Source organism: Etheostoma spectabile, unplaced genomic scaffold, assembly GCF_008692095.1.
Source record: "Etheostoma spectabile isolate EspeVRDwgs_2016 unplaced genomic scaffold, UIUC_Espe_1.0 scaffold00000941, whole genome shotgun sequence".
Lineage (NCBI taxonomy): Eukaryota > Metazoa > Chordata > Actinopteri > Perciformes > Percidae > Etheostoma > Etheostoma spectabile.
In genome coordinates, this window is record NW_022602668.1 from 23,609 (window position 1) to 37,508 (window position 13,900).

General features: G+C 40.0%; 1 protein-coding gene and 2 long non-coding RNA genes across 3 annotated transcripts; all 3 read left to right on the forward strand.

The window, feature by feature from the left end:
* The first annotated feature begins 2,173 nt into the window (after positions 1 to 2,173).
* Positions 2,174 to 6,744, forward strand: LOC116674643 (trichohyalin). Its single transcript, XM_032507014.1, has 3 exons — positions 2,174 to 2,234; positions 4,063 to 6,020; positions 6,590 to 6,744. The coding sequence occupies exons 2-3, from the start codon at positions 4,100 to 4,102 to the stop codon at positions 6,742 to 6,744; spliced, it is 2,076 nt and encodes a 691-aa protein (XP_032362905.1). The 5' UTR covers positions 2,174 to 2,234; positions 4,063 to 4,099.
* Positions 6,745 to 9,218: 2,474 nt separating this feature from the next.
* On the forward strand, positions 9,219 to 10,655 carry LOC116674648 (uncharacterized). The gene is made up of 3 exons (XR_004328137.1): positions 9,219 to 9,735; positions 10,099 to 10,433; positions 10,524 to 10,655. It is a non-coding gene; the product is annotated as an uncharacterized LOC116674648 (long non-coding RNA).
* A 1,271-nt stretch (positions 10,656 to 11,926) lies between these two features.
* LOC116674644 (uncharacterized) lies at positions 11,927 to 13,607 on the forward strand. Its single transcript, XR_004328136.1, has 5 exons — positions 11,927 to 11,985; positions 12,717 to 12,867; positions 13,019 to 13,162; positions 13,288 to 13,372; positions 13,485 to 13,607. It is a non-coding gene; the product is annotated as an uncharacterized LOC116674644 (long non-coding RNA).
* Positions 13,608 to 13,900: the final 293 nt, after the last annotated feature.

Consider the following 13,900-nt stretch of genomic DNA (forward strand, 5'->3'; position numbering starts at 1 on the left):
TGGCGATTTAATAAAGAAAAAAGGTTATTCATGCAAATCTGCTTAAACCACAAGTTCATTGAATCTGAGCAAGAACTGCTATACAGACTTTTGACTGAAGGCAGGAAGCCTGTTGGCAGGCAATGACCAGAGTAATGGTAGGTGTGTGTGTGTACAATTTTAATGTCTCTGGGTACAATGCAAAGAAATAAGTGTTTTGTGATATGGAGCAGAGCACACTGTGACTATTGTGCTCCTTGTATGATTTACATCTGAGTCAGCTGATGAAAGCAGGTTTAACCATAATTGTGCAATTGACATGACATCAAAGCCAAAGTGCTTCCTGATGGATCCTGTTCTGTTGCTTTTATACAAATAAGCTGAAAATATCAACATGGTATCAGCCTATCCCAATGGGCTTGATATTTCAAACAAAAAGTTAGAAAGAGTTGATAGAAAGAGGATTTGGCCACTCAGTTTGACATGATAGGAGCAGAAAAGACTGACTAATGATGAGACGGTCTGTGAATGAAGCCCATAAATGCTTGTGTATTTGCTTTGATAAAGACAACCCCAATATATCACTTTATAAGACTGCTGTTTAACCACTATATGCAACTGTCCTACACGTGATCATCGTCATGAAAAAAAAGCTTACATAATTACACTAAACTCTGGGCTGACGTGTGTTGGTTAATGTGTTTCAATTTTCTTTTGGCCCACTCCACAAAAAGGCCAAATGTCATCGCTAGCCACGGTCAGAACAGCAACAATGTAGTTGGTGTTGCTCAATGACACACTTGGGATAGATAACTTACATGTGTAGGAGGAGTATGGGTGTAGAAGAAGGGGAGGAGAAAGTTAAGAAAGATTAAGATTTCTTTGGGGTGACAGGAGTCTACTTCATCTTATCTTCAGTGCAGTGTTGGTCTGGCTCATAGACTGTATAAAATTAGGTCAAGCTCTAGTGGTCACATTACTAAACTTCGTTACTGTTCAGGGTAGTAAGTAAGTAAGTCAAATTTATTTGTACAGCACCCTTCACAGATAAACATGCTTCACAATTAAATGTAATACAAATAAAAAAAAAAGGAAATACAAGAACATGTAAATACTTAAAGAAAACATAACAAACAACTATAAAAAGAACCCTCAACTAGGTAGAGAGGGAGGCAAGTCGTTCCACAGCCTAGGAGCCACTGCTTGGAATGATCGGTCCCCTCTAGTTTTAAATCATTTTTAATTTAATTTTATCATTTATTTAATATTTAGTTTTTAATACTGATTGTGGGGATTCACTACTAGTATCTGACCTAATGACCTCAGACTACGGCTGGGAGTATAAAGCTGTATCAAGTCAGAGATGTATGGAGGAACTTGATCGTGCAAGGCTCGAAAAGTAAGGACCAGGATTTTAAATTGAATTCCATACTGGCAGTGGAGTGCTGCTAAAACAGGCGTGATGTGTTCTCTTTTTTTAAATGTGAGTTAAATGCCTTACAACAGAGTTCTGAACAGTCTGGAGACGACAAAGCTCCTTCTTACTCAAACAGGTAAAAAAAAAAGACTGTTGCAGTAATCTGAACGTGAAGAAATGAAAACATTTCCATCATCTCAACTCACCCAAATTCTCACAAAAGGACGCAAACTTATTACAGGCATAAGATCGGCAACACATTGTAGATTGTAGTAGGCCTAGTGTAAGAGTGCAGGGCAGTGCAAAGATATAACATGACCACTCAGCCGTCACTTTAATGTTAAGCTAACCTTACCTGTCAACGAGTCTACGAGCTAGCTAGCTAGTTAACTTAGCTATAGCTAGCTTGAGTTGAAACCATTAGCAAGCTTGCTTTCCCAAACCATCCAAAAATCAACTGGGCAGTACTTAAACAGTGAGTGTAATAAAGAATACGTTAGTTCAGGCTTAGTAAAAATATAAGCAGTGAGTGTTATAAAAAATATATTTCATTCAGACTTACCAGAAATACTGTAGACAACGGTCACCTCGCTCGACCTCAACGGCAGGTTCGGCTTTGAATGTCGGCGTGTGATTGGTTGTCTGCGATCGGTGAATCCTACGTTTCTAATTGGTTGTCTACACTCAAACGGAGGTCCAATCAGAACGCGTAATGCGTAAAGAGACGCAACTCTACGTAGACTGATATGTTTTTATTTAAAATCCAAACCATAACAACAGACCATGGTTGTCTATGCTACAGTGGAACAGACTTCCTTCTACAAAATCTTTTGCAGAGGTAAGTCGCACTTTACAGCTGAGCTAAAACTACTTGTTTTACTCAACTTTTTCTGTTTAGTAGAGCCTCATTGTGTGGGGAACAAGTACATTTACTTCATCTGTCAAATAAATAAAAACTTTTTTTAATCAATAACATATATTCCAACTATCAGATGTGCTGTGATCAGGAGATGCAAATGCACTTTGTCTCTTGCACTAAACAATTAACTATTATTATTGTGTGTGTGAATCACATTACATTTGGATTAAAGATTATTTCTTAAACATATTATAATATAATACATAAATAAGTCCGGTTTTAAAATGATCTGTGGGTTATTGATCTAAAACATAAATGGCTTGTCGTGTTACAGTGAAGTTGGATTTAAGCTAGTCGTAGAAAACACTGCTTTTATTGTAGTGATTTTATTATTTTGTATTACTAATATAATTAATGTCTAATATTATAATTAGCCCAGAGACGAACTGGCCATCTGGAACTAATATATATATAATAATAATAATGAAATAATGACAATAATTTGTGTTGTTATTTTTCAAAAAGCTATTATATATAAATACACAACCCACACTTCTATGCGTAACAACGACGTCTTTGATTGGTCCAATAAGTCGCTGTTGCCATGGAAATGTATACAGTCCATGTACCCGTGTACAATAGAAGTCTATGATAGTTTCAAGATGTTTTATAAGCGCCAAATCCATTATTATTATTAATTATCACCGACCACCACCAAGAAGGGGGAGGGAGGGGGGGACAAGACGAGAAAAAGAGAGAGAAAACAAAGAAAGCAATGTTGCCAGGGTCGTTTTTTGATCCCAGTCCGTCACTGGAGCCTACCAGTTGCAGCTATTGTATGTCGATGGATATATGTACTGTTTACAGTGCTGCTCATACGTTTATGAAGCCATGCTAAAGTTGACTAAAAAGTGGAATAAAGAATCATCTTTTGAAAATTGATCTTAATGCCATAATTAGGAAAAATCCAACCTTTAAGGACAACCATTTTGTTTGAGAATGAATAATGTATCGTGAATAAATTAATGTTCTTAATTACAGGGGGCAGAAGTATACACCCCCCTATGTTAAATTTCAATAGAGGCAGGCACTTTTTAATTTTTAAAGGACCAGTTATTTCATGGATCCAGGATACTATGCATCCTGATACAGTTCCCTTGGCCTTTGGAATTAAAATAGCCCCCCATCATCACATACCCTTTACCATAAGTAGAGATAGGCATGTTGTTATTTCAGTTAGCCTAATAGCTGGTTGGATTTGCTTTGAGAGATGATCTTATGGAAAGTTCCCCATGCCTATCTCTATGTATGGTGAAGGGTATGTGATGATGGGGGGCTATTTTAATCCCAAAGTCCAAAATATTTAAGGAACAATATTTATTTATTATACATTATACATTCACAAAGAAAATTGGTGTCCTTAAAGGTTGGAATTTTCATTTTATTTTTAATTAAGACCTCAAGATCAATTTCCAAAAGATGTTTTTTTATTCCTCTATTTAGTCAACTTTAGCATGGTTCCTAAACTTAGGACTACCACTGTATGTGTCTATTATACATTAATACTTGACTGATTTATTTTAAAGTACATTATACTGTAGTCTTATGATTATAAGTGACCTTTTGCATTTTTGTTATCTCGCACAATGCAATAATGATGTGTGACCAGATACATAGTTCTCAGTTTATTTGAGTTTAGTTAGACGGTTTAGTTAAGTGAAATAACTTGCTTAGTGTGCTGCTTGAAACAATAATGTGATTATTGGTGAAGTAATTGCCGTGTGTGTTTGTGTTTTTGTACTTGCAGTTTCAATACGTCAGTATACAAACGATTCATCAAGAAAATGCTTAGATCCAATTCTGGACCAAAATCATTTGCAAGACCTCGGCCTTCAGGAGGTATGTACTCTTCTTCGAAGAAGTCCAAACAAAGGTGTGAGAGACCTTTGTCTCCTGAAGACCTCAACCCTCCCACCATCTTGAGGGAGCACGGACGAAGGGGTGGGAGACCTTTGTCTAGTGGAGGCACCAACCCTTCTGCCACCATGAAGGGGCACAGGCAAAGGGGTGAGGGCCCTTTGTCTTGTGCAGAGAACCAGCCTTCTACCACCAGGCAGCGAGAACAAAGGGAGGTGAGCTCCTTGTTCTTCGTTGGCACCAACCCTTCCACCACCATGAAGGAGCACAAGCAAAAGGGTGAGGGCCCTTTGTCTTGTGCAGACAACAAGGCCTCTACCACCAGGCAGCAGGTACAAAGGGCTGTGAGATTTTCCTCTTCTGATGAAGTCAAGACTTTTACTCCAATGCGGAGACAAGCATGGAGGAGTGAGAGCTCTATGTCTTCATCTTCTGAAGACGACCAGCCTTCTACCACAAGGAGGGAGCAAGAAAAAAGGGCTGAGAGCCCTTCTTCTTCTGATGAAGTTGAGGCTTTTGTTCCAATGCGGCTTCAGGCATGGAGGAGTGAGAGCTCTTCGTCTTCATCTTCTGAAGAAGACGAGCCTTCTACCATGAGGAGGCAGCAAGAAAAAAGGGCTGAGAGCCCTTCTTCCTCTTCTGAAGAAGACAAGCCTTCTACCACGTGGAGGCAGCAAGAAAAAAGAGCTGAGAGCCCCTCTTCCTCTTCTGAAGAAGACAAGCCTTCTACTCCGAGGCAACAGCAGCATGGAATGGTGAGACCTTTGTCTTCATCTTCTAAAGACGACCAGCCACCTACCACCAAGCAGCAACAACAAAAGGATGTGTACTCTTTGTTCTACGTTGGCACCAACCCTTCTACCACCAAGCAACAAGAACGAAAGGATGTGTACTCTTTGTTCTGCGTTGGCACCAACCCTTCTACCACCAAGCAACAAGAACGAAAGGATGTGTACTCTTTGTTCTACGTTGGCACCAACCCTTCCACCACCATGAAGGAACACAGACAAAGGGGTGAGAGCCCTTTGTCTTCCTCTGAAGAAGACAACCGACCTTCTACCACCAGGCAGCAAGAAAGAAGGGCTGAGATCCCTTCCTCTTCTGAAGAAGAGGAGCCTTCTACTCCAATGCGGCAGCAAGAAGAAAGGGCTGAGAGCCCTTCTTCCTCTTCTGATGAAGACGAGGTGTCTACCACCAGGCAGCAAAAACAAAAGGATGTGAGCTCTTTGTTCTGCGTTGGCACCAATCCTTCTACCACCATGAAGGAACACAGGGAAAGTGGTGAGAGCTCTTCGTCTTCCTCTGAAGAAGACGACCAGCCTTCTACCATGAGCAGGCAGCAAGAAAAAAGGGCTGAGAGCCCTTTGTCTTCCCCTTCTGAAGACGAGCCTTCTTCCATGAGGAGGCAGGAAGAAAAAAGGGCTGAGAGCCCTTCTTCCTCTTCTGAAGAAGACGAGCCTTCTACCACAGGGAGGCAGCAACAACAAAGTCCTGTGTCCTTCATAGAGATCAACCTTTCTACCACCTTCAGTCAGGATGGACGAAGTGGTGGCAGCCCTTCCTCTACATCTTCATCTTATGAAGACGACGAGCCGGCTAATAGCTTTTTATCCATCCATCTGAGTGCAAGAGGGAACTTAGGGGATGCAAGACAAAATGAGGCAACAGAAAGAGTGAAAAGAGAAAGAGAGAGGTGTGAAAAGATGAAGAAAAAGCACGAGGAGCAGGAGAGGAAAACTTTTGGTCTGCTTTCAAGGATTTACATTTGGTGGCTCAACCGCAAGATAGACCGCATTGCTAGAGAAATCCAATCAACCGTCGTGGATGAGCGCAACCTCCTGCGTCACGGTAATAAAGCAAACTTACAAATTTTTTACATAACATGGCATAACAGGTATATTCATAGCCTCCTTTTAGATAAACAGTCACAGTAGACCAGTAGTGGTGCAACAAGTATTTAATGTTTTCACTAGTAAAAGTTCCAACTCCACTGTGTAAAAAAACTCCATTACAACTAAAAGTCCTTTTTTTAAAGTCCTGAAATTGAAATTATTACTGACTAAATTTATTGAACGCAAATGTAGTCTGAGAATCAGCCCATGTGACTAATATAGGCTACTGTGTGATATTACATTACACTGAAATGTTAGGATGAAACACACCAGGTACAGTGTGTTCATTAGAGGTGTTGCTCTGTGTGTTTAGCCAGGTTAGCAGCTTCTTGTCATTATAACAATGAGTTTAAATTGTAAAACTCAGTTAAGCTAATAGAGCTTTTATCTCACTTAATGTTGCCAGGCCAACATGCATTTTTAACAACTTGCAACAAAACAAATCTGTTGACTATTTTTTTTTGGGAGGGGTTCCGAGTGTACAACTAGACTCCACACTAACCTTTCATATTCTGTTGTTTATAGGTCACCTCAGTAATTCAAAGAAAATTTCAGAAAAAGAACGACTGCTTGACCGAAGGACGAAGCTGGTTGTGTACAAACACAGACAAGAATTTAAGGTGGAGAGGGAAATGAGGCAGCAAAGACTGAAGATAAGAGGAAGGAAGAAAAGGTTTTGAAGATGGCGAATATCTCAGAGTTATGCGACAACCCAGAAATGCCAACGCCAGACAGGCGTAGTCTCAAATTATATAGCATTTAAGAGAAAAAGGAGAGCAATCAGAAAAATGGCACCAAATAGAAAGAGATTTGACAAAACTGAAGTAAAGAAAAGTTTAAAATTCTATTAAAACATTAGCAACCACCATCAAATATCCTCCCAACCACCTGATAACACCCTAGATGCTTTAATTCAATTACAAAACGATTAGCCCCCCTTATGAAATTATACAAGTCTCTTGATTTCTCCATGGAAATGACCATTAACATTAAGTGTTTATAGTGTATTTGTTTTCAACATAACAAAGACAAAATGTCCACTAAGTTTGATTGGGATATTTAATTGAGTTAAAACAAGAAAGGGCAAAAATGAGACGTCCAAAATTATTAGCCCCCAGGCCATTATTATATTATATTAATGGCCTGGGGGCTAATATTATATTAATAGTTTACCCTTTCTGAGCCACAACTGACAACAAGCTCTTAGAGTAGTTCTTTACTAGGTTGGCTCAGGTCTCCTGAGGGATTTTGGCCCATTCTTCTATTGCAAATTGTTCCAGCTGGTCTAAATTGCGTGGTTTCCGTGCATGGACATTCACTTTGACAGATTCTCAATAGGATTGAGGTCTGGGCTCTGTGCGGGACACTCCAGGACTTTGGTTTTGGTATCATTCAGGAACTGTTGGACCAATTTCAATGGATGCTCTGGGTCATTGTCTTGTTGGAAGACCCAGCGACGATCTAAGGATGGACTACAGATTTCTGCATATTATCAGTCACAATTTCAACATAATTTTCCTTTTCCATGATGCCTTGCACCCGAACAAGGCTCCCTGTGCCTGAGGCTGCAAAACAGCCCCACAGCATGATGCTCCCCCCACCACGTCTAACTGTGGGAACCGTGTTCTTAGGGTTGAAGGCCTCTCCCTTTCTTCGCCAAACATAAGCAACATCCATGTGCCCAACCAATTCCAGTTTAGTCTCCTCAGACCAAAGCGAAGACTTCCAAAACTCATCTTTACCTTTCAAATGCTTGAAATTCCTTGTACTCGCAACGTACAGGAATGGCTATACTGCCATTTCCAAATGCTTGGAAATGGCAGTATAGCCTTCCCCCTCATCAGCCTCCACTCTCTTCTTTCTGAGCTCAAGACTGATTTCCTTTTTCTCTGCCATGGTGAGTATATGTAGTCGTAGTAATAGTTTTCAGTAGCCTCTTAATAATGTGTTCAAGTGCCCTGTTCATTGGAGTCCTTTTACGCTGATTGAATGCTCAGGTGTTGTTAGGAAGCCAATTGACTGCACAGGTGTTGTTTGAAAGCTGATTGGTTAATTAGGTGTCTTTTGAAAGCAAATATTCACATGGGGGCTAATATTTTTGACCACCCCATTTTTCACTAAATTTGATATAAAGCAAGAGTAAAAATGTATTTCATATTCCAAAATGTACCAAACACTACTGAATAGCATTGGTGAATGTTTGATTATATCAAGTTTTATCAATGCTGCAAACATTGGGAAGAATTTTAGGAAAATGTTCCATCATTCCTGGGGAGCTAATCATTTTAGCCTCAACTGAATAAAGTCAAAAAGCAGTTTGCAAATAACAGTGTCCTAACCTGACGCCACCTGACCCAATCTAATTCATCTTAACCTTGCCTAATTTAACCAAGATTAGCCCAACACCTATCCTATGCAAGCCTAATGTATTTGAGGCTTTGTGCCAGACATGTTATAGTCCAATGTGTTATGAGGGCAGCTGTTGTCTTGCTGTGTGTGTCTCTCCCCTTTTCCCCCACTGTGTCTGTGTGTCTGGATGTGTGTACGGCCGGTCGATCTACCTCTCTGCACAGCTGCTGGTTATTCCACTTACCAACTCTACAGTATTTATTCCTGGGCAAAGCTCAGCCCCGGCGCCAGATCGATGCACCTACCAGTGTGGTAACTTGGCTTAACTACTTGGAAACTACAGTCTCGACTCAACGTTCCCCCTTTTTAACTTTTGTTTTGTCAGGGTTAGGGTTTACATACAATTCATAAACAGCAAAAGGTTAGCCAATATAACCATCACCATCATTATACCAACAAGAATGAAAGTACAATACATTCAAAACATATCCAGTACAAGAACAGAGAGAAATATGACTGTACTGAAATGTAAAAAGAAATCAAAATACATACACTGAAAAAACTGGAAAAAAAATTCAATGTGTTGCTAAAATAAAGATATTCCCTGCCCCTCACCTAAACTTAGTCATAGTTTTAGTCTTAGTGTTATATTCCTCGTGCTTTTGTTAACGTCCTGTTTTCCCTGTCCAGACCTACGCCTCCAGACCTGTGGCCGTGGCTCATCCCGCTCAAGCCTTCTTACCTTCCCACTTGGATTCCAGAAAGAAAGTTTGGATCCACACGGCCTGCCCTCCTCGGCCCCCATCCAGCTCGGAGTCAGCCTACCTTGTGTTTTCTGTCCTTGGCTGCTGTAAGTACAGAAGTTACATTAAAAGGTTTTAATGGGGCTTTGTTGGGGCAAGGTGACCAAATAATTCGCACTGTAATGGATCACAACCACCAACTGCTAGGCGCGGGAATCACCAGACGCCTCCCGATACGATATCATCACAATACCATATTATTGCAATTTTAAAAACATTACAATATTCTGCGATATAGTATATCAAATTTAGAATCTTTTCTCCAACTTCTAATTTTTCCCAATTTCAAATGATGTCGCTCTGCAGTTTATTGTGGAGGTGGATGCTTCTGACTGGGGGGGGTGGGAGCCCAACGCTCCCCCACAGACCAGAAGCTTCACCCTTGTGCCCTCTTTCCAAGAAATTGTCTCCCGCAGAAAGAAACTACAATGTTGGAAACCGAGAGCTACTGGTCTGGAGCGACCATGAAAACCTGGCATTCATCCAATCCGCCAAAAGACTCAACTCACGTCAAGCCAGGTGGGCCCTGTTCTTCAGCAGGTTTAATTGTTTTTTTGACATACAGACCAGTCCAACATGTATTCCGTCCCCATGGAATACCTGTGGACATTGTGTCTGATAGAGGCCCACAGTTTACTCGTTTCTGGAAAGTTTTTTGTACTGCTTTGGGTGCATGTATGTGTTTGTTGTGTTATGGTTGTCTTGCTACTGCATGCCTAAAATTCCCTTCAGGATGAATAAAGTATCTATCTATCTATCTATCTATCTATCTATCTATCTATCTATCTGTCTATCTATCTGTCTATCTGTCTATCTATCTATCTATCTATCTATCTATCTATCTATCTATCTATCTATCCATCTATCTATCTATATATCTAGGGTGCCATCCCCAATCCATGGGTCGGACTGAGAGAGCCAACCAGGACCTAGGAGCATCCCTTCGTTGTGTGTCTGCTCAGCGTCCGTCCTCCTGGGCCAACATCTGCCGTGGATAGAGTATGTCCACAACTCCCTGGCCACCTCCGCCACTGGCTTCTCACCTTTCGAGGTTGCCCTGGGATACCAACCCCTCCTTGTTTCCTGCTCAGGAGAGGGAACTGGCTGTTCCATCGGTTCAAGAGAACCTAAAGTAAAGTTTGGAGCGACGCCCGGGAAGCCCTGCTCAACGAAGCCAAATTCCCCACCGGCGCTAGATCGTTGCACCTACCAGTGTGGTAACTTAGCTTCCAGTTGAACTTTGTGCCATTTTAGTCTTAGTGTTATATTCCTCGTGCTTTTGTTAACATCCCGTTTTCCCTGTCCAGACCTACGCCTCCAGACCTGTGGCCGTGGCTCATCACGCTCAAGCCTTCCCACCTTCCCGCTTGGATTTCAGAAAGAAAGTTTGGATCCACCACGGCCTGCTCTCCTCAGCCCCTATCCAGATCGGAGTCAGCCTACCTTGTGTTTTCTGTCCTTAGCTGCTATAAGTACAGAAGTTACATTACAACGTTTTTGAATTGTTACGCTGTGTCCGTTTATGTTTCTCTGTGTTCTGGGTCAGAACCTCTGTCATAACCCTCATGTCGTCCTCGGGTCAAATTGACCAGTTTTCCTATATCAATGTTCTTTTTAACATTAGTGAGGTGTCTTCTTCAATTTTGTAGCATTTAATAAATATATATATATATATATATATATATATATATATATATATATATATTGAAGTGGTTTTGAAATGGTATTGAGTAAATATTGACATATTCCAGTCAGTGATTATCCATTAATTATATAATTTTAGTCTAAATAATTCCTTCTAAAAAATGTCTTCTTTTCTAACTCAAACATTAGATATAATTTCCTATAAATTAGGTTTATTGACCATAAATTCCAAAAATAACTGTAAAACTAAAGTTAATAAGTTAGTGTTACGTAGTGTTGAAAACGTTAAAAAAAAAGTGACAAACATCTATTTTGATGGAAAGACAACACACGGGTTAACAGAATTGGGGGGGGGGGGGGTACATTGTGGTTTAGGTGTCACACTCCCCTCACGTGCATACACTGGCTTAGTGACATGCAATGCAGTCCTGCCTGAGACCTTTACAATTTTAATTTGATCTTGTTCTGGATTTATAAGCAACACTAAATTTACATTCTCCTGTGTGAGAATTTGGTGTCTTAAGATATATAATCAAGGATGAGGGGAAAGAGCTTGACAACTGGAATGAAGCCCAGTAGAATACCCAATATTATACCGACCTCCAATGGTTGATGACAATGATGTAGAAGACAAATGTCAGGCTCAACATGTCAGGCATGTAAACTTGTGTTAAAATGTGACTCCTAATACTGTATCTGAAGTCTCTTTTACATAGACCTTAGTGGTCCCCTAATACTGTATCTGAAATAGGACCCAGCAATTTGAACACCAGGCCTACACATTGCAGAAACACCTCTGACTGGTTTTGTAAACAATGTAAAGAATCTGAAACATTCAACATGTGATAGCATAAAAAACCTAAATGGCACATTGTAAAGCAGGGCTATTACACACGAATAAAAGAAATTTGGGAGATTTGAGAGTTTGAAATACTAAGGTGGGACTGGATGGACAGGACAAGAGAAAAGGGCCAGTGAACAGAACATGATCTCCAGAAGGTGGCAGTAAGACAACATTAAGACACCAGCTGCTGGACAACGTCAAAGAAGACGAAGAAGACAATGCGGAACAAGGAACCAGGAATCAGCTGTCAAAAGAGTATCTAGTTAAAGTGTCAGAAAGAGGTAATTTTAAATTAACAGTATCTTGCCAAACTATCGTCCACTAAATATGTTTTAGCAGTATTACTAAAGGGTATCCCTTTACTGCTGAATATGATTGTATCCATAACTAGCTACCTGTTCTGTAGTTAATTATATAACCCGGGTAGCTAAGCTAACGTGACGCTTAACTGCGTGAGCTCAGAACGTACCTTGCTAAATAACGTAGCTAGCTAACGTTAGCTAACTCCGAAGGTAACAACGCGTAGTTAACATTTAATTAGTTATACAGCTAAATAACGTTATATTAAATATGTGGTTGGTCAGTGTTATATGTTGAATATGGTATGTTTAATTTTCCGTTAGCTGCCCAACAGGCATCCAGTCAAGAAAGATGGTCGCGGCTTAACGTTATGTTAGCCAGAAAACTGTTGTTGTTGTTGTTGTTAATGTTCTGCCAAGTAACAACCACAAGATAGCTAATGTTGCTAACGCGCTAACACTGAGAGCAACATCTAAGTTAACTAGATGTAACTTTTCATCGTCATAGCCTATATTTTTACCTTACGTTGTCTAAATGTGACCATGTTTAAATGCTGAATGACAGCAAATGGTTAAGTGAGGAACTCAATTTGTATTGGAAGCTAACTGCAACTTATTTATTAACTAACTAATGCTTTTCAGAACAGATTTGCAACACGACTAATTGATGTGTTTATGTTTGCTTTATTTTGCTCTCACAAACATATTTCCAGATATGTTCAGAAATTGTGTACAGCTCTGACTGAACACACCCGCGAAGATGCCTGCAGTTTCCACCGGGGCCAAAGAGCTATATCTGTCCACATCTCTGGGTGAACTCAATAAAAAGGCTGACATTAAGCCGGACAAGACAAGTACCAGAAGGTACCTTTAGGTTTCATGTTTACTGGTGTCAACCCAGTACTGTAGAACACACTCATAGCACATAGGAACTGTCTCTAAGTGAGGGGAGAGAGATGGGTCAAATCATGCAACCATAGTGATGAAAGTCTGTTTTTTACTTGCTGTGTCTCAGCTATGTTCAGAGTGCCGGCAAAATCTTAAGGCAGCAGAGGAGTGTCGTCTGGAAAGAGATGAGGAGAAAGCTTATGTGCTGTACATGAAGTATTTAACAGTATATGACATCATCAAGAAAAGACCAGACTTCAAGCAGCAACCGGTATAGTAAATTATTGTAACTTTTTTTCTGTGCCTTTTACTTTTTATGTAAATACTTGTTGTAATGTATCAAGAATTGAAGTTAGTTATTTCTGTGTGTAACTCTCTCTATTTCAATGTATAAAGGAGTATTACACGACCATGCTTGGGCAAACAGCTTTAAGAAAGCCATTGAAGAAGCCGAGAAGCTCTCTGAAAGCCTTAAACTCAGGTTAGAGGCTTTGCTTGTCTTAGACTGTAGACGCCTTATTAATTTATCGGCTGCAAGAAATAACAATGGTATATTTTTCTATTCAACTTAGCTATTCTTTCATTTTAAACAGGTATGAGGAAGTTGAGGTTCGAAAAAACTTGAGGAGATGGAGAGACAGAGGAGAAGAAAAGGAGGGAGGAAATAACAGAAAAAGAGAGTCATCCTAAAGTGTCATCGGCAAACAAGAAGGACAGCAAAAAGGTAGAGAGGCACTGTCCAGTGTCTGCATATTAAAACATATTCACTTAAGGCCGACACTTAATTCCAAAGAGAATTCAATGTACATTATAATATACGTAAATAACCATGGTTTGGTTGTATTTAAGTCTACACTCACTAAAGGTACAGTTTATCTACAGGTCGTATCGTAGCAGTAATACCGCATAATGCTAGCTTCATTTGCAAATTTATAAATGACTATGTTTTGTTAAGGTAATGGAATGTTTTTTTTTATTGTTTTAAAGTATTCAATGTAAGAAGAAATAA